Source organism: Cololabis saira, chromosome 19 (genome assembly GCF_033807715.1).
Source record: "Cololabis saira isolate AMF1-May2022 chromosome 19, fColSai1.1, whole genome shotgun sequence".
Classification (NCBI taxonomy): Eukaryota; Metazoa; Chordata; class Actinopteri; order Beloniformes; family Belonidae; genus Cololabis; species Cololabis saira.
The window spans coordinates 37,927,586-37,953,872 of record NC_084605.1 but is presented as its reverse complement, the minus strand read 5'-3'; the positions used below and the strand labels follow the sequence as shown (position 1 = coordinate 37,953,872).

Here is a 26,287-nt window from a genome sequence, read left to right as displayed (position 1 = left end):
AGAAAGAACACTACGTTTCCCATGAGCACCAGCGCGTACTGCCGGAAAGATCATGTCCCCGTCGCTGCATTTGTTTTGATAGCGAATGAAGACAGGACGGACTTTCAAAACTACTTTTCTGTTTCACCAAGTGAACAGACGGAACGCAAAAAAAAGATGTTAAACTGCTGGAAAGGAACTGGAATTTACCGGGATACCTTAAACAAGGAAGCCAGGGAGCAGTATATGGAGAAAAAAATGATTATTAACGGTTTGGATTCATATGAAATCCCTATCAAAGAATGGAGCTCCTCGTCGGAGCGCCACTCTTTAGAAGGATTTACTGCCGCAGTTCTGCAGAACCCACGTCTTCGGCTACCTTGTTTAGGAGTGTTTGGCAGCTGCTTTGGTAAATGTTTGACTCGCCATGTGTAAATTCATATAATAGTACAACATACAGTACATGTTTTGTATTATTCTTACTTTTCTTATCTTTTTTTTTTGACTGCTATATTATGCTGAAGAGGCTCCGAGGCGTGAGCAATATTCTTGTTTTTCCTCGTGAGATAATTTTTTTCCTCTTCAGCTACAAATAGAGTTAATATTTTTCCTCAACAAACTAGTTTTATCTGAAGATTGGGGTTAATTGCACCGCAGAGAGCTGGCCAGCAACTGCGTTTAGCTGGAGAAGTGGGGAATAAAACCCGATCTGACCCCGGTCTGTGTGAGTGTTTGTTTGTGGTTTACTGTGGAAGGTTGTTTGGTCGTTACAGCCGAGATCCAACCGAGCCGACGACTCTTTGTTATCTCAGATACTTGGCCTCCGTGGTTCTGCCTCCGAGCAGGAAACCGGTGAAAAGTTAAACCATTATTGATCTTTTCCCCACGTCTGTTGTGTGGAGCTGCTGCAGCTACAACGCAGCAACGGGTTACCAGCTTCTGCTGAGCTCTGCGCTCCACGCCCCGCCTATTTTCATCTCGACTACGAATCGGGAAGGAGGGGGAAGTGACGTATGCCGTAAAGCAGTCAAAGCCGTAAAAATGTGTAGTTTTTTAGTGTGGCAGGGTTCCTACCATGCTCCTCAAAGTTACATAGTGCCAGTGAAGGCGATACAGACCCCTCAGACCATGACAGAGGTTCAATAAACCTGTTGGAAGTTGATGTTCCATCACAATGACTCTGGAAATATGATATTATGGTGGAAAAGTTACATAGTGCTGCTTTAAAAGTAAATATGTCCCCTCTAACTCTCCACAAAACACTGATTACAAATATCATCTTAGTGTATGTTGTCGTGATTGAGCCGATGCTCCTCTGTACCTTGTCCCACAGTCTCTCCCGGTCCAGAGCAATGATGACCATGGAGGGGTTGGAGAGGAATCCCTGATTGTTGAACGACAGATCTTTCCTTTCCCACGTAACATTCAGCATGTGCCTAAGCAGCAACATAATCAGACACAGGTATAAGGTCTACAATCAAAACCCTTGACTGATGCATTCTGCACATGTTCCATATTCATTGTCACTGATGTAAGCACACACAATGATCACCTTCAAATTAAGCTGAAAGCTCCCTTGAAAGCATTTAATTTAATGCCGAACAGTGGAAGTAGCTAATTAGGGAGCGGTAGCGACAGGTGATTGCTTGGACGGCAGGATGTTCCTGCTGAGTGGTTTCGCTGTCTGATAAGGTGTAAATTCATGATAGACTGAGCTGTGAATAATGACTCCAGACTTATTTGCATTTCAGGGCACATGCAAAAGTGGCACTTGCCATTTAATTTCACTGTCACTGGCGGCTGGTTAGACTTAGGCATCAAAAATAATTGGTTTGGTTTAGGTATTATGTGATAGTGTAAGACAAAAAAAATTGTATAATTGCATAGAAGAAAGATAATCATTGCGTGAAAATGCACCCTATCACGATTGTACCCACCAATCTCCAATTTTTATCTCAGTAAGACACACACCTGGTTAAATAAAGGATATAAATAAATAAATACATGTGAAGAGTCAATTCACTCTGTTGGTTCCTCAGCTCGGCTGTTTTTATAAACTGAGATTACATGATATCTGAATTTGCAGTCAGTGGGAATTACTTAAATTATAATTCAATTACACCAAATTTCACTGATTGAATTTGTGAATTAACGCTAACAATGTAAATTGAACAAGTAAATTGAACAGGTTTTGAAGCATTTGTGCTTTAAAACATCTCCATCTTGGGTTTTTTGGAGCCAGAAGGGGAAACCTAACCAATAACACAATATTGACTTGTTTTGCAACCAGCCCTCAGTGGAAATCAGTAAAATTACATTTAACGTACTTCCACGAGTCGCCTCGCTTTGGATGAAGAAGCATTGCATGCTTTTAATATGTAGTGATTTTTGATGTAGTATGTAACATGGAGTCTTATCAGTGTGTTTTTTTCATATAAATGTGGGCATTTAATAACTCAGAGTTGTTTACAATAGCCAAGATATGAAAAAAAAAAAAAGCATTGGGAATGAATGAGTAATGGTTGATCACAGCAGATGGGAAGTGATGTAAGAAGTGAAACCATTGTGCCTCACCTGAACAGAGTATTGTTCACTGACTGTTTAGCTGGCTTCTTGCAATCACCATATCCTTCAGGAATGAACCCATAATCCCTCTTGAAACTCTCTGCGCCCTTGGCTACAATGGCGACGCCCTCCCTAACCCTCTGCCGCAAGCTCTTCCTCCACTGGTCTGTAATGACGCCGATCACACCCACAGGGAAGCTGGTAGGGGGGGGGCTGTTGGGGTTGCCCACGGCCAGACTGGGGAGGATCCAGACGGTGCCGGGCCCCATCAGACCCACATCAGCTGCTTGACGGAACAAGTACTGCGCCTCCTCGTGGGAGCAGTACGCCAGCAGGACCTGGGCGTCCACCTGCAGATGGGGACAAATCTGGTGGTTGGTATTCACAGAACCGAGTGGAACCAACCTGAGCCCGCTGCACCGCGGGCCGTCAGCAGAAATCAAAAACACCAGCTGCTCAGAGTTCACACTTGCTTAAAGGGGACCTATTATGGCATCTAATACCTATTTTAAACAGGCCTTGAATGTCTTAAAAACAAGCTTTTGATTGTTTTTGCTGAATAAATTAGAAATTCAGCCTCTAAACCATGTCTTTATCTTCCCATTTTCTAACCTCATTATCTATGAGGGATTCTGAGTGGGCGGGGCTATGATAATGAGGCTCTGTGCTGATTGGCTGCCTGAATGACGTGTAGCAGGGGAGGGAACAAAGCCTTGCTTTGGCAGAAGAGCAGCCGGCTGCGTACACTATTAAGGCTGATTTATGGTTCCGTGTTACACCAACGCAGAGCCTACGCCGTAGGGTACGCAGCGACGCACACCGTACGTTGCGCGTCGCCGCGTAACCTATGCCGTAGGCTCTGCGTCGATTTAATGCGGAACCATAAATCAGGCTTTAAACTGTGTCCCATGCGATGCGAGCGAGCATCAGCGACAAAATCAATTCCATTGCTTTATTTTCTATTGGACGGTCCTAACTGGACGCAGCGATGCAGCGATGCAGCGACGCGGCACGCCGTTTTGAGCTGAACATTTGTCGGACGTCCTGCTTCTATTCTCTTCCTGTCGCTCACATTGAAAGCCGGTTGAAAGCGCTGTAGGAAACAGTCATGATGAGGAACGACTGATCCAGTTAGTTGAAATGAGAAGTTATTTCTATGATTCCTCCTCATTTCACTACAAAAACCTCAATAAAGTTCAGCTGCTGGAGGGAGATGGACAGAGAGCGTCCGATGTCAAGCATTGCTACGATAGTCGGACGCTCTCATGCAGAAGGCTGGATTAGGACACGGTGTTTAGTTGTGGGCGTAGTTTGCATTTTGGTTACGTAACGAAAATGCGCAGAATCTTATTGGCTCGTAGATCCACATCACACTGGACGGATCACCCGGGCGGCTGTACAGACCCTGCAGAATTTGGTTGTTTCCTCCTTCTCTGAGTTGGCAGGCTGAGGGGAGACCACTTTATATATGTTAAAGCAAGAAAAAAACTGTTTTTCATAATAGGTCCCCTTTAATATGCAGCAGCAGTGATGTTGAACAAGTGTAGATTTAACCTTTTCAAAACTGTAATTTAAAAAAAAAGTATATATGTTTCAAAACTGACTCTTACTCTTATCGAAGAGAAAAATCTTACTTATACTTCTGCTGTCACTTTAAAGATGATATGAAAAGAAGTAGCAAAGCTTCTGTGAAACTTTTCAAGCAAATACCTGCTGCAGCACGCGCTTGGTCTTCACATCATTAGACCCCACAGACATTTCCAGAGACATAACGTCCTGCAGTTTCCACATGAAGTAGGACGTGTCTGTGTAGGACTGAACTATTTCCACAAATGTGTCGTAGCCGGGTAGGAAGCTCGTAATCACTGCAAACTCGCCCCAGTCATATTCCTCCAAGATCTGGAACAGAAACATATACAATTGAAGAAGTAAAGTCCCACATTAGGAAAATCTGGGACAGTGTTAAGAAAAAAAGTGCTTTTACATACTTGCAGATACTCGTCGGTACAAATACAAGATAGTTCATGTTTTCATTTCACTTGTTCATACACTGTCCATTTCAAGATATTTGGACTGGTAAAGTTTTTACATCTAAATAATGCTGATATTTTTTGTTTCTACACTTAGAAGATAGCCTGGCATTGAGGATATGAAAAGAGTTTCAGTTTTGTCCCAATCTCTGTTCAAACTAATTTGAAGGTGTGTAACCGTTCGGGATATTGCTGGTCACATTGTTCAGGGCTCAGGGCGTCTTTGCTGTCATCACAGAAGTGGAAATGACATTTGCCAAGGGCATTAATGCACATGTCTATCCCAGACTCCTCTGAGTCCAGAGATGTCAACGCCACCTCTGGACAAGGCAGCATAAGGTCTATTTTGGCACAGTAAAGTTTTGAAGAAAAGTTTCCCAAATGAATCCCTTGTCCATGTGTTCAGAGGTGTCAAGTAACGAAGTACAAGTACTTTGTTACTGTACTTAAGTACATTTTTTAGGTATCTATACTTTACTCCATTACTTATTTTTCTTCCTACTTCTTACTTCTACTTATTACATTTTCACACAAGTATCTGTACTTTCTATTCCTTACATTTCTAAAACAAGCGTTACTCGTTACTCTTGGCTTTGGTTTAATAATGTTTATAATTTATAAACATTAAAACATTAAAACGGGCCCCGAATTTCACATGACGCTGCATGCACGTTCTCCCCGTTCTCCCGTGCCGGCTTCACTGTTGGCTGCAGTACCCCCAACGGCCGTCGTGGTGAAGGGTGGCGCTAGAGAGTCTCATTTCTTAAAGGAGCCTCATGCTCCTTAAGGGATTTGTATGTAGTGATGTAGAGCTCATTCTCATTTAAGTTTTGGTCTTGACTTGTCAGCTGTGACTGGCATGGGGTTCAGGGCTGAATTTTTCAGGCAGGACGATTTTAAGTTTATTTTTTGATGGGATGAACATGAATACCTCATACTAGAGGGCTGCATTGGGATTGGGTCCCGCGGGACACAAATCTCGCGGGATCGGGCGGTTTGAATTTTGCTGCGGGCGGGAGCGGGCGGACAAAAAAACCCCTGCGGGATCGGGATGTAGTCTAGCAACCAGAGGGAAATAAATGACGTGAAAAAGAACCTAAAATAAGGTCTTTACAAAGCAAAGACAAAGCAAGGCCAGTCAGATATTTGGAGAAACTGCATTTAGTGTCTGTGGGCGCATGTTGGAAGAGAGACGCGGGATTGGGACGCAGTCGGTCAGCAGCATTCTCTTCCTCCACAGCAATGTAATGGCCAAGCGATTCATTTGTTAAATTACAGTAATTCGTTTCATTCATTAACATTGTTTATTTTATGTTATTTATTAGTCTTATTTGAGCCACTCACAACCTACTCTTGTTGCTGTAACCACAATCACTTAATCGATGCGTGCGCAAAAGGCGAGTTTTGCGGGAGCGGATGTAAACACTGCAGGAGCGGGCAGGAGTGGAACACACGTTGCGGGTGCGGGCGGTAAACGTCAGAAATGCAGCGGGAGCGGGATGAAAAAAACAGTCCCGCGCAGGGCTCTACCTCATACTACTGTTTGTGCAGAATCTCTCTCTCTCTCTCTCTCTCTCTCTCTCTCTCTCTCTCTCTCTCTCTCTCTCTGTCTCTAGAGAAAATGTTGAAACTTAGTTGTTGTTTTTCGAACCTGGGCCAAAAGTTACTTTATACTTTTATACTTTAAGTAGTTTTTGGAGCACATACTTTTTACTTTTACTTGAGTAAAGAGGTCAAGTTGAAACTTTTACCAGAGTATTTTTAAACTGCAGTATCTATACTTCTACTTAAGTAACAAATGTGTGTACTTTTGACACCACTGCATGTGTTTATGTCACATTTTAACAGAGTGCAACAACTGAAGAATACAGTAATTTACTCCAAGTGAGCTTTACTCAATACTCTTTACAAAACAACTGCTTAAACAGAGTTGGGTTCATTAGACGAGTAGATCCAGCTCTTCTGCTCCTGCCGAAGCACTGCCACAGTTTTTTACAAATTCATGTCATGATCTTTGTGTTGTAAGCATATGCAAACTTCTGATAAAATGGTCCAAATACTCCTTTATGTACCAATGTGGGCCGCAGATTGTAATCAAGAGTTTGCTATAAAGGATTCATCTTGTCTTTATACCTCCACTAGAGGTGCTCGATGGATGGCTGGTGATCAGAATCAACCAATTGCTTCATTATTTTATGTCATTCATTACTTCATTATTTTACTTTTCATCAGTTCAGCCTAGTGATATACATTCATTTTTTGTTAAAGAGCTAGATAATAAGCCAGGAGACTTTGAATTTGACATGCATCTGCACTGACAACGAAGAAATAGTTGTTTTATTGTTTTGTTTTTTGTGTTTTTTGGTGAAGTAAGTGCCATAGTTGATGTCATTGTTGTGACTCAAACCAGTTTATAAAACCTAAACATATAAGCCAAAGAAGAACAACAGCTAAAATGTCTGGGACAGAGGAGTTAAAACACTTAAAACACTTTGCTGCAGTCCGATGGTTTTTTTTGTTTAAAAAAAGAAAAAACAATATTAAAAGAGTGCAGTGCACTATGCTACCAAAAGCTAAAAGGCTAAAAACAAAACCAGCCCAACTTGCTTTGTTATCGTTCACTGGTTGACTGAAATTCCTGGAGGGAAAATCACCCAAAATCAGTATCACCAGGTCACACTTTCAAAACGATCAGAAAAAATCTATTTAAAAATTTAATTTAAAAAAATGTGTTCATTCTAAAAGGAAAAGCATGTGTATCTCCGTTGTTGGAGTGGATCTATAGAATGTGTTGGGTGATGGGTTGAAGCAATGTACAAATATAAATCAATTTAAAAAACGGTACAAAAAGGAAGTTCTGGGAAGTTATTTGATTGAGGAGTTATGCAAAGGAAAGATTGTGTTTGTTAACTGGTTAGGTGCAAAGGCTCAACCAATGGGAAAATCTGTAGCCTAATAGGTAAATTAGCAGCTATTTATCATTAAAGGAGCATGAGGCAGGATTGAGGCAGGATTTATGAAAAAAATTCGGATACGTTTTAAGTTTTCTAGTAATAATGTCAGATGAAGCGTTCAAAACCAAAAAGAATGAGCCCTCTAGTGTATCTCTCCGTTGCCTTGAACAGGCTGTGTTCTGCAAAATGTGCTGCAATTCTGGGCCCGAATTTCCCGCGCCGTCCTGCAGATGTGACGTCACATGATGCTGCATGCACGTTCTCCCCGTTCTCCCGTGTCGGCTTCTCTGTTGGCTGCAGTACCCCCGACGGCCGTCGTGGCGAAGGGTGGCGCTAGAGAGTCTCATTTCTTAAAAGGAGCCTCATGCTCCTTTAATATTTATGTTTAATTTATAATAGAGGTAACAAAGGGGCAGGGTTAAGTTTTACTTCTACCTGCTCCTTTTCGGACACTGTTTTTTTTTCCCCTGTTTGTATTACGTTTTTGTTGTTGTTGCTTTTTTTCTGTATGTTTTGAATTTGTTTTAAAATTTTATATTTTTTTCCTTATGTGTTCGAAATAAACAATTAAAAAAAAAAAAAAGTTAAGGAACAGAAGTGATATGACGGCTTTGTAAATCATAAACCATATTGCACAAATATAGAAATATTGAGTAAAAATAAAAAAATTCAAAATTAAATTAGGTTAATTTGTAAGTTCCCAGGTGTCCATCTGTACCTTGAACATGGAGATGACTTGCTGCTCTAAAGAAGCCCCCATCTGCAAAAAGGAGGATCCCTCAGCCTGTAAAGAGAAAGAGAGTCTCATGTGAATGATGCAACTAAAAGGTAAATGGTCGACTCTAACGGAGCTAATTCTAACCTCTTCTAGGTTCTGCATCGTTTTTGTCTAATATTTCCTGACCCTTGAAACTTGAGAGTGCTGGAGCAGTTTGCTCATCAGTGGACCAAAACACCTGCTGGCGGGCGCAGAAGTCTCATTGAGAGTTGCAGAAGTTACAGATTGCAGTGACTGACTCAGAAGGTTGTGCATCAAGTTAAGGGTAACATCATTTTTCTTCAGATCAGTTTCATTGGTCTTTTTTTTTTTTTTGTAATTTCTTAAAATAAATGTTTCAGTGAGTATTATAAGTTTTTCTGCAGAGTACCAGCAAATGTGTGCACATGCGAAAGTGCATTACAGGTTTCTTTACTGTAGGACAGCAAACACACAAAATAACCTTTTAAAACTGGAGTCATTCACAATACACAGCTGTTAAAGTATTTCCTCTACATAGCAATAACAATATAAGAAAATATCTGTTTCGTGTAACTCTTTCCATGATTATTAGCATTACATTTTGCATGTTTTTTTTTTATGTTTTCACTTTACAGCAGAGCTTTGGGTTTCCTTTTTCAGCCTAAATCTGGTACTAGTGTCTCTGAATAGCAAGTGCTCAGTCCTGCTGCTCTCTTTCTGTCAAGAAGGGGCGGTCGTGTGTCGTCCATGTCCGTGTGGGCTTCCATGCATTTGCATGTCTAATCATTGCTCTGGGACAAAGTGGGCAAAAAGAGTGGGAGGACGAGAAATCCTGGACAAAATTTAAGAAGGACGAGGACCAATGACTATGCTTCAGTTTCAGAAATGTGCTCACATACAGTACAAAAACGCTCAAAATGTTAACCTGAAATAAACTCAATCTAGTTCACAATTAAAGATGCCAGACTAACGGACAAAAAAAATGTGTACTAAGAGTAAGAGGTTCAGCAGAGTTTAGTATGTGGGTTGTGCCCATGTAAAATTTTCCAAATCTTCGCTGCACATGCTACGGGGGATGTCAAAGACAGGCTTCTAATGGCGCTTTTACACTAGTACCTACTCAGCGCGACTCCACTCGCCTCGTCTCGTCTCGCCTCCTCTCGCCTCGCCCTCGTTTGTTTTTAGACACCCAGATCAGAAGTAGGAGGGTTGGAGCAAAGCTGCTGTGATGTATTTGATTGTGTGAGGGGGTCTCCCAATGGGGTACAATTGGGTGCATTTACATTTTTAAAATGTTCATTAATGTACAATGTCCCTCTATAAAAAATAAATGAGAAATGAAATGAAATGAAAGTGATCTATACGGGAGAAGACAACAACACTAAAGATGTAGAACCTGGAGGAGATGATGGGTCTGTGGCTTGTGTTCACTATCAAGTTAAAAAATGAAGGTGAAAGAAGCTTCAAGCGGCAACGCTTTTTTAAAAAATTTAGTTTGTCTTGGCGCTGCTGAAAAGTCAGCTGGAGCCGTGAGCAGCTATGAAGAGACAGATCTCCTGGTGGATCTGGTCTTCCTTATCTCCGTCTACATCCCTTTCTAATTCTCTCCTCAGCCACCAGGTTTATGAACATCTGACCCTCAGAGTTGGATCATGAAACAGACTTTTGCACTGCCACTGCCTGTCGGATAAAATGAAGAAGCCGCGAGTCGCTCTTTCACTGATTTCCTCCTCCTGACTCAGACGTCTGACTCCAACCCCCCGACCAATCGGTGTCCTGTAGTGTGATGATGTCAGATACAGCCGACTCAGCCGCTTAGAACCTCGGCAGAATAGATACAGAAAAAGTATCTACTCGGTACGCCTCCCCCCGCCTCGGCCCGTAGTGGAGAAGCGTAAAACCGGGGCGAGGCGAGGCGAGTCGCGCCTAGTGGCGCCATACGTGTCCATCCCAAGAAGAAGACAGTTTCCTCTCCCTGTGAGCACTTGGGTCCTACAGGCTGTCTTATACAGATTTGCAGTCACAGTTTTACAGGACGATATGGACGACGGCGTGTGTGAGTGTGTGTGAGAGAGAGAATTTATCGTCTTTGTTTTCAAATAATGCTATAAGTAGACTTGGTGTCCAACTTACCACATTAGGTAACACTTTATTTTAAGGTTTATATCTACATAAAATTGGCATGACAGGACACATATCATGAACATTAACGTTTATGGTTGTCACAGGCACTTTATTTTAATGTTTGCAACAACACAATGTGTGCATATCCTCTGGTATATTGTCGGCCTCCACATTTCATGTATAAATCATTGTGGCCTATCGTGGCGAAAAATGCCTGGGCCATGTTTTTATCCCAGTTCAGCCCTGGCTACCAGGAGGCCTGTCACGCCTGCCCTTCACCATCAGGCACTGGAACCTGAACATGTGGAGGAAAGTTCTGTTCAGCCATGAGTCCAGATTCTGCCTACAGCAGTTGGGTCACAGGGTCACAGTGTGGACTATGCTGACTGCTGCACTGATGGAGTAAGATCTCCTGGTGGAGGCGGTGTGACGGTGTGGGCCGGCATCTCCCTCACTGGAAAAACCAGGCTTGTCATCTTTGGAGGTAATCTCAATGCAGAGAGATATAAACATGAGTGGAACTAGTGACAATCCCAGAGTGACCAACACATCCACGTTGGCTGAGTTGAGACAAATGCTGGTTAACCCTTGTGCTGTCTTCAGGTCAAGGAAGGAGGAAGAGAAGAAGGAAGGAAAGAGGAAGGAAGGAAGGAAGGAAGGAAGGAAGGAAGGAAGGAAGGAAGGAAGGAAGGAAAATAAGGAAAGAAAGAAGGAAGGAAGGGAGAAAAGAAGGATGGAAGGAAGGGAGGATGGGAGAAAAGAAGGAAGGGAGGAAGGAAGGAAGGAAGGAAGGAAGGAAGGAAGGAAGGAAGGAAGGAAGGAAGGAAGGAAGGAAGGAAGGAAGGAAGGAAGGAAGGAAGGAAGGAAGGAAGGAAGGAAGGAAGGAAGGGAGAAAAGAGGAAGGGGAGAAGGAAGGAGAGAGCAGGAGGAAAGAAGGAAGGAAGGGAAAAAAGAAGGACGGAAGGAAGGAAGGAAGGGAAGAAGGAAGGAGAGAGCAGGAGGAAAGAAGCAAGGAAGGGAAAAAAGAAGGACGGAAGGAAGGAAGGAAGGAAGGAAGGAAGGAAGGGAGAAAAGAGGAAGGGAAGAAGGAAGGAGAGAGCAGAAGGAAGGAAGGGAAAAAAGAAGGACGGAAGGAAGGAAGGAAGGAAGGAAGGAAGGAAGGAAGGAAGGAAGGAAGGAAGGAAGGAAGGAAGGAAGGAAGGAAGGAAGGAAGGAAGGAAGGAAAATGAAAAGAAGGAAAGAAAGAAGGAAGGAAGGGAGAAAGGAAGGAAGGAAGGAAGGGAGGAAGGAAGGACACAAGGAAATAAGGAGGGAAGGGAGAAAAGAGGAAGGGAAGAAGGAAGGAGAGAGCAGGAGGAAAGAAGGAAGAAAGGGAAAAATAAGGAAGGAAGGAAGGAAGGAAGGAAGGAAGGAAGGAAGGAAGGAAGGAAGGAAGGAAGGAAGGAAGGAAGGAAGGAAGGGAGAAAGAATGGAGAAAAAAAGGAAAGAAGGAAGGGAGAAAGAATGGAGAAAAAAAGGAAGGAAGGGAGAGAGGAGGAAGGGAAAAAAGAAGGAAGGAAGGAAGGAAGGAAGGAAGGAAGGAAGGAAGGAAGGAAGGAAGGAAGGAAGGAAGGAAGGAAGGAAGGAAGGAAGGAAGGAAGGAAGGAAGGGAAAAAGAAGGGAGAAAACAAGGAAAGAAGGAAGGAAGGGAGAAAAGAGGAAGGAAGGAAGGGCGAAAAGAGGGAAGGGAAGAAGGAAGGAGAGAGCTGGAGGAAAGAAGGAAGGAAGGGAAAGAAGAAGGAAGGAAGGAAGGAAGGAAGGAGAGAGCAGGAGGAAAGAAGGAAGGAAGGGAAAAAAGAAGGACGGAAGGAAGGAAGGAAAGAAGGAAGGGAGAAAAAAGGCAGAAAACAAGGAAAGAAGGAAGGATGGGAGAAAAGAGGAAGGGAAGAAGGAAGGAAGGGAAAAAAGAAGGAAGGAAGGAAGGAAGGAAGGAAGGAAGGAAGGAAGGAAGGAAGGAAGGAAGGAAGGAAGGAAGGAAGGAAGGAAGGAAGGAAGGAAGGAAGGAAGGAAGGAGGGAAGGGAGAAAGAAGGGAGAAAACAAGGAAAGAAGGAAGGAAGGGAGAAAAGAGGAAGGGAAGAAGGAAGGAGAGAGCAGGAGGAAAGAAGGAAAGAAGAAGACAGTACCAGGGTTAAAGCAGCACTATGTAACTTTTCCAGCTTAATCTAATATTTCATCATCATCATTGTGATGGTACATCAACTTCCAACAGGTTTAATGAACCTCTGTCATGGTCTGAGGGGTCTGTATCGCCTTCACTGGCACTATGTAACTTTGAGGAGCATGGTAGGAACCCTGCCACACTAAAAAACTTCACATTTTTACGGCTTTGACTGCTTTACGGCATACGTCACTTCCCCCTCCTTCCCGATTCATAGTCCAGACGAAAATGGGCGGGGCGTGGAGCGCAGAGCTCAGCAGAAGCTGGTAACCCGTTGCTGCGTTGTGGCTGCAGCAGCTCCACATAACAGACGTGGGGAAAAGATTGCTAATAGTTTAACTTTTCACCGCTTTCCTGCTCGGAGGAAGAACCACGGAGGCCAAGTATCTGATATAACAAAGTAAAAGAGTGAACGAGTCGTCGGCTCGGTTGGATCACGGCTGTAACGACCAAACATAACCTTCCACACATGATCACAAACACTCACACAGACCGGAGTCGGATCAAAACACGGGTTTTATTCCCACTTCTCCAGCTAAACGCAGTTGCTGGCCAGCTCTCTGCGGTGCAATTAACCCCAATCTTCAGATAAAACTAGTTTGTTGAGGAAAAAATATTAACTCTATTTGTAGCTGCAGAGGAAAAAAATAATCTCACCAGGAAATCAAAAATATTGCTCACGCCTCGGAGCCTCTTCCGCATAATATAGCAGTCAAAAAAAAGAAAAGAGAAGTAAGAGTAATACAAAACATGTACTGTATGTTGTACTATTATATGAATTTACACATGGCGAGTCAAACATTTACCAAAGCAGCTGCCAAACACTCCTAAACAAGGTAGCCGGAGACGGTGGATCTGCAGAACTGCGGCAGTAAATCCTTCTAAAGAGTGGAGCTCCGACCAGGAGCTCCATTCTTTAGTATGGATCTAAACCGTTAATAATCATTATTTTCTCCATATACCGCTCCCTGGCTTCCTTGTTTAAGGTATCCCGGTAAATTCCAGTTCCTTTCCAGCAGTTTAACATCTTTTTTTTGTGTTCCGTCTGTTCACTTGGTGAAACAGAAAAGTCCGTCCCGTCTTCATTCACTATCAAAACAAATGCAGCGACAGGGACAGGATCTCTCTGGCAGTACGCGCTGGTGCTCATGGGAAACGTAGTGTTCTTTCTGGTAAAGCACTACCGCTTTGGTCCAAAAGATGCTGCCAAACTCAACAAAAGCTGAAAGTTACGTTGTGCTGTGTGTGTGTTTGTGTTTGCTGCAAAGCTGGATATACAGGACTGTCTCAGAAAATTTGAATATTGTGATAAAGTCCTTTATTTTCTGTAATGCAAAAATGTCATACATTCTGGATTCATTACGAATCAACTGAAATATTGCAAGCCTTTTATTATTTTAATATTGCTGATTATGGTTTACAGTTTAAGATTAAGATTCCCAGAATATTCAAATTTTGAGAATTTGAGTTTTCTTAAACTGTAAGCCATGATCAGCAATATTAAAATAATAAAAGGCTTGCAATATTTCAGTTGATTTGTAATGAATCCAGAATGTATGACATTTTTGTTTTTTTAATTGCATTACAGAAAATAAAGAACTTTATCACAATATTCTAATTTTCTGACACAGTCCTGTAGTGCAGGTCCTTTAGAGCAGGGGTTTTCAATTCCGGTCATCAGGACCCCCAGTTCTGCATGTTGATGTTTCCTTGCATCAACACACCTGATTCTAATTAATGGCTCTCATTAGCTTGTCATCAAGGTCTGGATATCTCTGTTGATGACACAGGTACTTGTATCAGGGTGTGCTGAAAGCAGGGAAACATCTCAAACATGCAGGGCCACTGCTTTAGAGGGAGGACAGTCCAGCAGGTCTATAGATGGACTGGAGGACAGTCCAATAGGTGCAAAGATGAACTGGCAGCAGGTGCAGAGCAACAGCAAGTATTTGTTTCAAGAATGAGACCTAAGCAGTTTAACATGAAAAGACTAAAAATATTTGGTCCTATTGATAGTTTTTTCTTCATGCAATGATTACACTCTTTATTCTTATATTCATGGTCTTCTCAGGGTCATCTCAGCCTGGTTGTAGCTCAGAAAAGCGTACAGCGACAAGGGAATCTATAGTAGAAAAACAAGTTGTTGGTTTAAGTTTGAATTATGTTTGAACTATGATCATGTTGTTAATCGACTAATCTACTATTTAATTAATCGCAAACTATTTCCATAATTGACTAATCTTTTTGAGTCTTTTTTTTTTAAGAATAAAAACTCCAACGTTTTCCGATTGCAGCTTCTTACATTTTTTCTGGTTTCTGTATCTTTCACAGTAAATTGAATATCTTGGGATTGTGGACTGTTGGTTTGTACAAAATTAGACATTTGAGGACGTCTTCTTGGGCTTTGGGGAACAGTGGTCAACATTTTCACAGCAGCAATTTACTATAGTAATCATGGCATTGAAATAATTTACAGACAAAATAATACAGTTATGTTGTTGAGTCCTGTTGTGACTGTTGCATTGAACCTTTTCATGGGTGGGGGGGGAAAAAAGCACTGGACGGGTGGCTTGTACTTTTGTGTTAATGGCATTTAAATGTGATATTTAATAATGAACTTTTAGTGATTACTTACACATGTGCGTGGATTTGTGGTTGTGTGCAGCACCTGCTCAAGTGTGAGCATATGTGGCAGCAGTGTGAGTAGGGGTGGCCTGAGTGAATGTGTGACTCCCGGCCAGACTATTTGTCCCAGTCCCAGTGCTTTAATGGAGTAATTACAGCGCCAGCCCTGCGCTTTCAGCGTTGCATAGCTGATTCATTTTTCCTAAACCACCATAGGAACTAATCATACTCGCCAAACTATATTAAAACTGTTGATATTCATATATTTTTTCCCCTACATCCATCAACAGCAGCATGTTCATTTGATAAAACACAGAAAGTAAGCCTACAGGTCTATTTGTGCTTTAATGACATGGCACTATGTGACATTAAGTTACCTATTCATATTGTAAACGTTGTTTTTTTTCTCAGATTTCCTTCCTGCTTTAGCTGCAGCAGTTGTTTTGCTTTCAGTCTGATAAAACTAGTAATATTCTCTATTAATTAAAGAATTATATTATCTTATTTTTAAGAGTTACATTGAGCTGTAGATCTATAATTGTGATCAGTGACCTGATGTCCATGCTGTCATATTGACATACGCTCATTCTGAGATCCAGGGCACCCTAGAAAAATTTTTTAATTCCCTGCATCCGCCTTTCCTCTGTGCTGATTAGTCGTCCAATTCATACTGCAAAAAATAAACCTTCCCTACAGCACGATATTACCGTCACGTAGGAAAGACACTAATGAGGTGATGCCCAGTGCCTGATTTACACCACATCTCTTTAGGAACTGTTGCCAAATAGATTAATCTTTGCTCTACCAGATTTGAGTATTTTTCTTCTCTTGGTCTGAGACTGATTCTGATGCTTTTTAGCCATCTCCCAGTGGACTGGTTTTTAGACTGCAACTCTATCATAAAGTCATGAAAATCTATCATAAAGTCATGATTGGAAAAGTGATGCATCAATGGTTGTCTGTTGGCGTGTTGGTTATTCGTCTGAACAGGATTCCTTGGCCACACATTACTCAGTTTGACTGGACAGTCACATCTAGGAAGTTTGGTGGTCACTCTAAACTTTTGTATTTGAAAATCATGGAGGCTACTGTCATGCGCATTGTCATGCATGTTCCAGTTTCCTGAAACCCCTGCAGGGGAACGACGCCTTGCAGGTTGCCCCAGCCTCATACCTCCACTTGACCCATTGTCACACAAGTTCCGGCGTCTTGCATCCCTGCCGAGACAGGCACCGTGGAAGTGGCTTTGACTTCCAGCCCCTGCAGAGACGAGGACTTGATCCACGGAGGATACCATATCATGGACTTCCTGACTCCTCAGGGGGTAGTCCCAAACTGAACGATCGCATCTGACTGTAAATAGCTTTTAATTGCTCCTTGTCTTCTACCTTTGGGTAGTTGATTCTTACCGCCTGTGCTTTGAACTTTTGTATAAAAACCCTGTTGCAAAATCACTCGGGGTCAGCACACCAACCGAGACACGCGTCTGAGTAGGTCCTGCTGACCGCCGGCTTACTGAATAAAATCTCTCAACCCCACAGCGGATTCCTGAACTGGATTTTATATTATCCCTCAACACTACTGATCTTATGGATATGTAGCACACACACAAGCCACTCTGCGGTTCTTACTTGAGGAGGGTGGGTGCTTGGGTTCAGTTTAGTTACAGGTGGATACCACGAAGGGGCACCTAATAAGTTTCATCAACCAATACTAACAAAATAATATCCTAATTGAATTAAATTAAATTAGGCAAAACTTAGGTAAAGGCCTTGTTTAATAATTTTCACACATTTGTTAAATGATATCAATGTGTTTGTTTTTAAATAAACCCCCGAAATGTACAGCAATTATTCCCTTTTTGTTTAGTGAAATCATGAAATCACTACACTGGCTTCCAGTTAGTCAAAAGATAGAGTTTAAAATATTACTGCTGGTCTACAAAGACCTGAATGGTCTTGGACTAAAATCCATGCTGGATCTGTTAGTTCCTATGAAGCTCCCAGACCCCTGAGGTTCATCTGGATCTGTTAGTTCCTATGAAGCTCCCAGACCCCTGAGGTTCATCTGGATCTGTTAGTTCCTATGAAGCTCCCAGACCCCTGAGCTTCATCTGGATCTGGTTTGTTGTGGTTCCAGAACCAGAACCAGCAAGGTTCATCAGTGTTCAGTTATTCTGCTCCTCACCGGTGGAACAAACTTCCTGTAGACCTGAGGTCTGCTCCTTTAAATCAGGATAAAAACATTACTGTTTACTCAAGTGTACTCCTAAATTAAATACTTACCTGCTGTATTCTACTGTCCTTATTTTTAACAACTTCTGCTTTTTCTTATTTCACCTCTTTTCTTATCATTTTATTTGTTATTTATTCTATTTCATTTCATTGTATAGTATTATTATTTCTTATTTATATTTCCCTTTTTAATTGACTTGTTACTGTTTAATTGTGTCTTGCTGCTTTTAATGTTGATGTAAAGAACTTTGCCGGAAAACTCCTGTCCCGTCGCGTGCATTTGTTTTGAGAGAAGACGGGACGGACTTTCAAAACTACTTTTCTGTTTCACCAAGTGAACAGACGGAACGCAAAAAAAAGGATGTTAAACTGCTGGAAAGGAACTGGAATTTACCGGGATACCTTAAACAAGGAAGCCAGGGAGCGGTATATGGAGAAAATAATGATTATTAACGGTTTGGATCCATATGAAATCCCTACTAAAGAATGGAGCTCCTCGTCGGAGCGCCACTCTTTAGAAAGGATTTACTGCCGAAGTTCTGCAGAACCCACGTCTCCGGCTACTTTGTTTAGGAGTGTTTGGCAGCTGCTTTGGTAAATGTTTGACTCGCCATGTGTTTCAATAAATTAGTATAATAGTACAACATACAGTACATGTTTTGTATCACTCTTAATTCTCTTTTCTTTTTTTTAATGCTATATTATGCTGAAGAGGCTCCGAGGCGTGAGCAATATTTTTGTTTTCCTCGTGAGATTATTTTTTTCCTCTTCAGCTACAAATAGAGTTAATATCTTTTCCTCAACAAACTAGTTTTATCTGAAGATTGGGGTTAATTGCACCGCAGACAGCTGGCCAGCAACTGCGTTGAGCTGGAGAAGTGGGGAATAAAACCTGTGTTTTGATCCGACCCCGGTCTGTGTGGGGCCGTCCCTGACCCACCAGTCTGGCCCTCGGCAGGAGGGTCCCCCCTGATGAGCCTGGTCCTGCTCAAGGTTTCTTCCCTCCTAAAGGGGAGTTTTTCCTTGCCACTGTTTGGCTTAAGGTTTTTCTCCCACTAGGGGAGTTTTTACCTGCCATTGTTTATGTAATAACTGCTCGGGGGTCATGTTCTGGGTATGGGTCTCTGTAAAGCGTCTAGAGACAACTCTGTTGTATTAGACGCTATATAAATAAAATTGAATTGAATTGAATTGAATTGTGTGAGTGTTTGTTTGTGCTATACTGTGGAACGTTATGTTTGGTCGTTACAGCCGCGATCCAAGCGAGCCGACGACTCTTTGTTATATCAGATACTCCGTGGTTCTGCCTCCGAGCAAGAAAGCGGTGAAAAGTTAAACCATTAGCGATCTTTTCCCCACGTCTGTTATGTGTGGAGCCCCGCCCATTTTCGTCTCGACTGCGAATCGGGAAGGAGGGGGAAGTGACGTATGCCGTAAAGCAGTCAAAGCTGTAAAAATGTGTAGTTTTTTAGTGTGGCAGGGTTCCTACCATGCTCCTCAAAGTTACATAGTGCCAGTGAAGGTGATACAGACCCCTCAGACCATGACAGAGGTTCATTAAACCTGTTGGAAGTTGATGTACCATCACAATGATGATGATGAAATATTATATAAGGTTGAAAAAGTTACATAGTGCTGCTTTAAGCTACATGCAAACAAAACAAAAATCGCATGTGCTGGATATGCAAGTAATATGACCTTATTCCCAAAGTAGGTAATACATTTAAGCAAAAAGGTTGCCACAGTCTTGATGGGGTATTCCTCCCCTTTTAGAGTTTGGAGATCTGCGCTACTTGATGGTGCTGAAGGGCAAACGTGGAAATGTGATGTAAGAAAGTGAAAGATCATGTTGTGTATATTCAGGGACAGACAGCTGGTGTACGAATGTGCTGGGTAATACTGCCACAGACAGCCATACAATCTGGGGATATCTGATGTTTCACATATACATATGTGAGACATCCTGCATAGGAGAATAAAGCAGTACCGAAATGAAAAAGACTGGTGAAAAGTGGAAAAAGTGCCACTTGGGACCCCATTTCAAATCTTTTCAGTAGATTTTTGTCTCCGAGGTGACTACCTGTCATCTCTCCCTGCTGTTGATCTTCTCTTTCCCACAGTTCAGAGCCTCTGTAAAGCCCAAGAGAGCTCTGCAGCTCGAGGATTACCGCCAGAATATCACAGCTAGACCCTCCCTCACTCAGTTTTTACCGGTTTATCACTATCTGAGTTTGTTTGAGACTCACCGTCGCAATTGAAACACAACCAGACCACTCACTGAGCGACGCCACAAAATAGCTATAAAAATAGCAGTACGCAGTCATGTCAAGCTGTTGCTGAATAAATAAGAAATGGCTCAGGATTGGCAGATCTGATTTACTACAGTGCCCCATTTCAGCTGATGTGCCTGAGAAGTCCTGAGGTGCATCATCTGAAATCCAATAAACTGCATGTGAGCTATGAAACAAACTATCAATATGGTGAACCCCCTGGTTCAGTTCTGCCTAATTAAAATTAAACTGGAACATTTTGGGGGACATTTTCCATTTTGAGTTCTAGTAAGTATCCCATCAAAGTGACCTTCTTCTCCACGTCTAACTCTCCCTGAAACACACCCACATGAAGAGATAGACTTCACCCTCCCCTTCTCTCATCTTCCTCCTCCCAGCCATCGCATTCCCACCACCTTGGCAGTACGGCTGTCATGCACGGGCATAATTAGCAGACTTACTGCAGGAACGTATGGTAATGTGACAGGAACGACTGTGGACATGGTGACTGCACATATACTCCTCTCCTCCCACGAGGGGGGCATTGTGCTGTGTCTCCCTTTGGGAAAGACTGGCTTTTGATTGAGTTTACACACACAAATGTCTTGCATGAAAATTTCATTTCTCTTGTAATGCTTCCATGTGTGCAAGCTTAGATATGGCAAAAACACTCACAGGAAAATGTATATGTCAGGACAACATTACTTGTTTAGTTGAATCCATTTTGTTAAGTTTTCCACTGTAGTTGAGGTTAACCAATGAACCCCAATGTATGCATTGTTGTGTTTGCTCTATCACATTTAACTGATGGTTAGGGATGCAACGATTGGTCGACGTTGTCGATAAAAAAGAAGAAATGCTAAAAATAGTCACAGACGGATATTTAATGTTGGCTATTGTGGGCAAAAACAAATTAACAGAGTAAGGCATTATCTTTCTTCCTATCTCTGCTGAGAATTTTATATACAATAGCGTTCAGCCGCTATTGTCACCACGCGGGTTTTTCAGAGTGATGCATCATCCTCCCTTTTTATCTCGGCCGTGAGTTGCACATGAGCAAAAGTTCATTAAAAGATGTATTTTTGAATGAAGTGTCCATGTTTAATGTCTTTCATTTATAATTAGCACATCATTTAAACAACCTTATGCAAAATTTAAAAGCTGAGTACTAAATAAGAGCCATTTCATAATTTTGAGTCATAATCTGATTAGTTGACTAATTGTTTCAGTAGTCGATGATGAATCTACTGTCAGAATAGTCGTTAACTACAGCCCTACTGATGGTATAGTTTGGAAGACTGATATGTCCATAAATGGCCCCAACTTACTTGATAGTAATAATAAGGTAATTAGGATTTTCTGTTTCCTCAGAGAAAGCGTGCGGAACAGACCAAGCTTCTACTTCTACGACCAATGTCCTTTGCAGTTAAAACCAAATAAAATCAAGGACTACAAAAATAACCGTGAGACACGTAAGAGTTAGAATGATAAAAACATTCTAGTAAAACATCCAATAACATAAGAATACATTAATAAGAATGCTATGATGAGATGAAAGCCAATTTGAACAGGTGGGTGTTTAGTTTGGGTTTGAGTTGAGGCGGGTCAGTGAGGCGTGTTCCAGAGTTAAGGACCAGCTACTCGCCCCATTTCAAAACATCAACCGATCAGCAATCAGAGCTAAGTTCAGCAGTAATTGGTTCAATCTTCGGTCTATTATTAGATATGAGGACTGTTAACTTTAATCAGGGACCAAAACAACATGAATCAAAGCAAATTTGAGTGAGAGCTAAATATGTGTTTGCGGCAAAATGGTAATGAATGTGAGCACTTGGGTCAATGCAGCTATATCAAAATGAATTATTTTGAGCCTCTGACAAGAAATGTCATTCCTATTAAGTGATAGTGTGGGTAGGATCCCTGAAGACAAGCCGAGGTAATTTTAACTTTGCACGTGTAGATAAAGTGTGTAAAAAGGACCATTTGTGTCGGCATCTCCGCCGAGTCGCTGCCGTGTTGATATGAGCTCACACAAATCCACTCCCTAATGTTGAACAAACAACTGTCAACAGAAGCAAAGGGAGGAGAGTTCATGGCCTCTGCTTCCATAAAAGTGGATCAGTACTTAGGTCTTTATGGCAAAATGGACAATTTTGCATTTTTTGACTGTAGTTTGCACGACACTCAACTTACAGGACTGTCTCAGAAAATTAGAATATTGTGATTTTCTGTAATGCAATTACAAAAAACAAAAATGTCATACATTCTGGATTCATTACAAGTCAACTGAAATATTGCAAGCCTTTTATTATTTTAATATTGATGATCATGGCTTACAGCTTAAGAAAACTCAAATATCCTATCTCAAAAAATTAGAATATTCTGTGAATCTTAATCTTAAACTGTAAGCCATAATCAGCAATATTAAAATAATGAATCCAGAATGTATGACATTTTTGTCTTTTTAATTGCATTACAGAAAATAAAGAACTTTATCACAATATTCTAATTTTCTGAGACAGTCCTGTATGTGGACTCATAATAAGGACAGAGATTCTTGTACGAGTCCTGATGCAACATTTGTTTGTCCTTATTGTTCAAGCATGGAGCTACAGACGTCACATCAACATTTTCAAAACAAACTGTTAAAAGGATAAACTTGAAGGCAATGTTGGTGACCCATGATAAAAGGTGAAGCCTTAACCTCTTAAATGTTTTCAGTTCATGTTTCTGCTTTCTTTAGAGATCAGGAAATAGGACCTGTTAGCTAATAGCTTTGGGTTTTTCAGAAAACATTCAGGTTTTACAAAGTTGTTTTGAAACAAGGCCTTAAGTCATGCATAACTAGTTAATAATGGTAATGATTTTACAGATTCATTTTCATAACAATCTTTTAAAGCGTAAAATATATTGCAGTGATGTACTGAACAGATCCAATGGGAAATATCATAAGATTGGCAGCATCATTAGGATTCATCCTCTGAAGGCTGTAAAAGTAAATCATCTGAGTCCATTAATCAGTTGTTGTCATAGTGACAGAATGACAAACATTGTCATCTTTGGAGTCGTGCTGTTAGACAGGACAAACAGGGAAAATCAATGCGGCACAAGAAAATAAATCTTTATTTTTGGTCTCTGTTGTTGGTCATAATTCTGTTCATTAAATACAGAATTGCAGGTCGTCTCCCCGTTACAGATGACCATTTGTACTGAGTGCAGCCTCCTTACGAGAACCAAGGTTAACTTGGTGGTAGATCCCGAAACAGAGTTGCTCTTGTGGTGACTATTAATGAATATTAATCTGCTATAATTGAAAAGACCCAAAAATAAATGTTTATAAATGTCAGTCCCACCTTGAAGTGGACATTGATTGGCTGTCCCTGTGTGTGGGTGTGGTTAGCAATGCTGGTAGGCTCCCATTGTAGCTGGACAGGCATGTGTGTGTGGGGGGGGGTAGCGGAGAAGAGAAGCACCTGGTCGCGAGCGCAGCCACAGCTAACATTAGCAGCAACGATGTTGCCACAGCAACGATGTTACCACAGCAACTATGTTGCCACAGCAACGATGCTGCCACAGCAACGATGTTACCACAGCAACGATGTTACCACAGCAACTATGTTGCCACAGCAACGATGTTGCCACAGCAACGATGTTACCACAGCAACGATGTTACCATAGCAACTATGTTACCACAGCAACTATGTTGCCACAGCAACGATGTTACCACAGCAACGATGTTACCACAGCAACTATGTTGCCACAGCAACGATGTTACCACAGCAACTATGTTGCCACAGCAACGATGCTGCCATTGCAACGATGTTACCACAGCAACAATGTTACCACAGCAACGATGTTACCACAGCAACTATGTTGCCACAGCAACGACGCTGCCACAGCAACGATGTTACCACAGCAACGATGTTACCACAGCAACGATGTTACCACAGCAACTATGTTGCCACAGCAACGATGTTACCACAGCAACTATGTTGCCACAGCAACGATGTTACCACAGCAACGATGTTACCACAGCAACGATGTTGCCCGAACTAGACTGGAGGAGAACACCGCGCACATGCGCACGTCTGCGAGGCTGATGGATGTTCTTGCCAAGTGGATGTAAATGACTAGGACTGCATCTGTTCAAGTCTGTTAAAATCTGTTTGTTGTTATATATCAATCTTTTGATCATATCAGGATCAATTGAATCATTTATCAATATATGGTTATGAAAAGAGCATGTGCCAATACTTTTGTAAACTGAAGCAGATACTTTATTACATGTACACTCAGTATATCTAAAAATCTAGATGACTGACTTGAGCTAAAAAACAACAACATCGTTCAGAATATAGGAAAATAGGTTTTTAACTATTTACAGTGGATGACTTGAAGAAAAAAAATGGAAGAACTTGAGGGACAGATATATAAAGGAGAGGAAGGGAGGCCAGGCGTTCAGCCTGAAGTTGGTTGATCCTGCTGAGGTTCCAACTCTCCCCAACAGGCTGTAACTGCTCCCTGTTCAGCCTGGAGTAGAAGCTCATCATGGAGCTGGAGCTCCAACGAGCCTGTATTCCCCCAAATCCTGTCTTCATGAGGATTTCATGGACCCATCCCCTCCTTGCTGCTGCTGCTCGTCTCCTCCTCCTCCTCCTCCTCCTCAGAAGAAGAAGAACTAAAGCCTGGGCTTTTCTTTGAACCAGGGAGAGATGCATTTTGCAAACGGAGCTGTAGCTACTGTACGTCCAAACGAGTGGGAAAACGGCGCCGGACCGGAAAAACCTTTTTTTGGTCGCCAAGCAACTTGCAACAAATATGTACGCGATTGCGCACATGCGCGCGCTGCTCTGCGCCGAGTCTGCGCCGAGTCTGCGCCGAGTCTGCGCTCTGCCTGCGGTGTGCGCGAGGCAAACTGTGTTCTATGTGAAAGCCCCTTAAGCCATTCATGAACTATGATACCGTGCTGCCACCTAGAAAATCTGATATGTGCATTTATAATCTACAGACTGAAAATTGGAGACAAAATTGTTTTACCCTTTGTTACACCGGCGGGATTAGTTGCCTCACAAAATAGTGATCCATAGTTAACTACACGTAAATGAAAAGATGGAAGAAGCTGTAGCAAGAAAAAAATATGTAAACCACTTGGAATGAACTGGTTTTGTACTTTGATTAGTCATCAAATGTGATTTTATCTTCATCTAATTCACAGAAAAATGCATGCACAAAGTGGCTAAGCATGAATACAGTTTAGACTTTTAGAAAAACTCCTGAGTGCTTGTGAAAGATTTGAAGACCTCACTGGAACTGGTAAACGTCTATAGTCACATTCAACCGGCAGGAAGTGCATGACAGATCACCACAAGGAAGCCACGACTCTCCAAAAAGACATTGCTGTATTCCCAATCTTTTTCAAAGAGCTGGAAATAAAACTACTGGAAATATTTTGTGGAGCAAACAAAAGTGTAGCTACTCAGGAAGACTACACAACCCCATCATCCCAGCACTCAGGTATGGTGGAGGGAGCATCATGAAATGGGCTTCCTTCAGCGCCTCAGGTCCTCAACCACTTGCCAACGCAGAGACGAAAGTTAATTCTCAAGTTTACCAAAATATCATAAAGGCGAATCAACGTAAGAACACTGTGTGTTTGTGTATTTTGTCACTTACTGTAGATGAAGATTGGATCACATTTTGTGGCAAATTAATGCAGAAAACCATTTAATTTCAAGACATTCACACTTTTTCTTGCTATTTTATTGTAAATGGCTTGAAGGAGCTGAGTCTTTAACCCTTGTACTGTCTTCGGGTCAAAATGACCTCATTCTCCTGTTCCTTCTTTCCTCCTGCTCTCTCCTTCCTTCTCCCGTCCTATTTTCTCCCTCCCTTCCTTCCTTCCATCCTTATTTCCTTCCTTCCTTCCTTCCTTCCTTCCTTCCTTCCTTCCTTCCTTCCTTCCTTCCTTCCTTCCTTCCTTCCTTCCTTCCCTTCCTTCCTTCCTTCCTTCCTTCCTTCCTTCCTTCCTTCCTTCTCCCTTCCTCTTTCTTTCCTTCCTTCCTTCCTTCCTTCCTTCCTTCCTTCCTTCCTTCCTTCCCTCCCTTCCTTCCTTCCTCTTTCTTTCCTTCCTTCCTTCCTTCCTTCCTTCCTTCCTTCCTTCCATCCTTATTTCCTTCCTTCCTTCCTTCCTTCCTTCCTTCCTTCCTTCCTTCCTTCCTTCCTTCCTTCCTTCCTTCCTTCCTTCCTTCCTTCCTTCCTTCCTTCCTTTCCTTCCTTCCTTCCTTCCTTCTCCCTTCCTCTTTCTTTCCTTCCTTCCTTCCTTCCTTCCTTCCTTCCTTCCTTCCTTCCTTCCTTCCTTCCTTCCTTCCTCTTTCCTTCCTTCCTTCCTTCCTTCCTTCCTTCCTTCCTTCCTTCCTTCCTTCCTTCCTTCCTTCCTTCCTTCCTTCCTTCCTTCCTTCCTTCCTTCCTTCCTTCCTTCCTTCCTTCCTTCCTTCCTTCCTTCCTTCCTTCCTTCCTTCCTCCCTCCCTTCGGCAGCAGTAGCTCAGGTGGTAGAGCAGGTCGTCCAATG

The 26,287-nt window shown here is 42.1% G+C and overlaps 1 protein-coding gene across 1 annotated transcript in view; it reads right to left on the bottom strand.

Moving 5' to 3' along the window:
• Nucleotides 1-26,287, bottom strand: part of LOC133419132 (glutamate receptor ionotropic, NMDA 2C-like) — a 150,823-nt gene that overhangs the window by 67,231 nt on the left and 57,305 nt on the right. Inside the window, exons 4-7 of the mRNA XM_061708143.1 lie at nt 8,247-8,312; nt 4,255-4,443; nt 2,554-2,894; nt 1,301-1,415 (exon numbers count right to left, since the gene is read on the bottom strand). Of these exons, the coding sequence (XP_061564127.1) occupies nt 1,301-1,415; nt 2,554-2,894; nt 4,255-4,443; nt 8,247-8,312 (711 nt within the window). The remainder of the gene's footprint in view (nt 1-1,300; nt 1,416-2,553; nt 2,895-4,254; nt 4,444-8,246; nt 8,313-26,287) is intronic.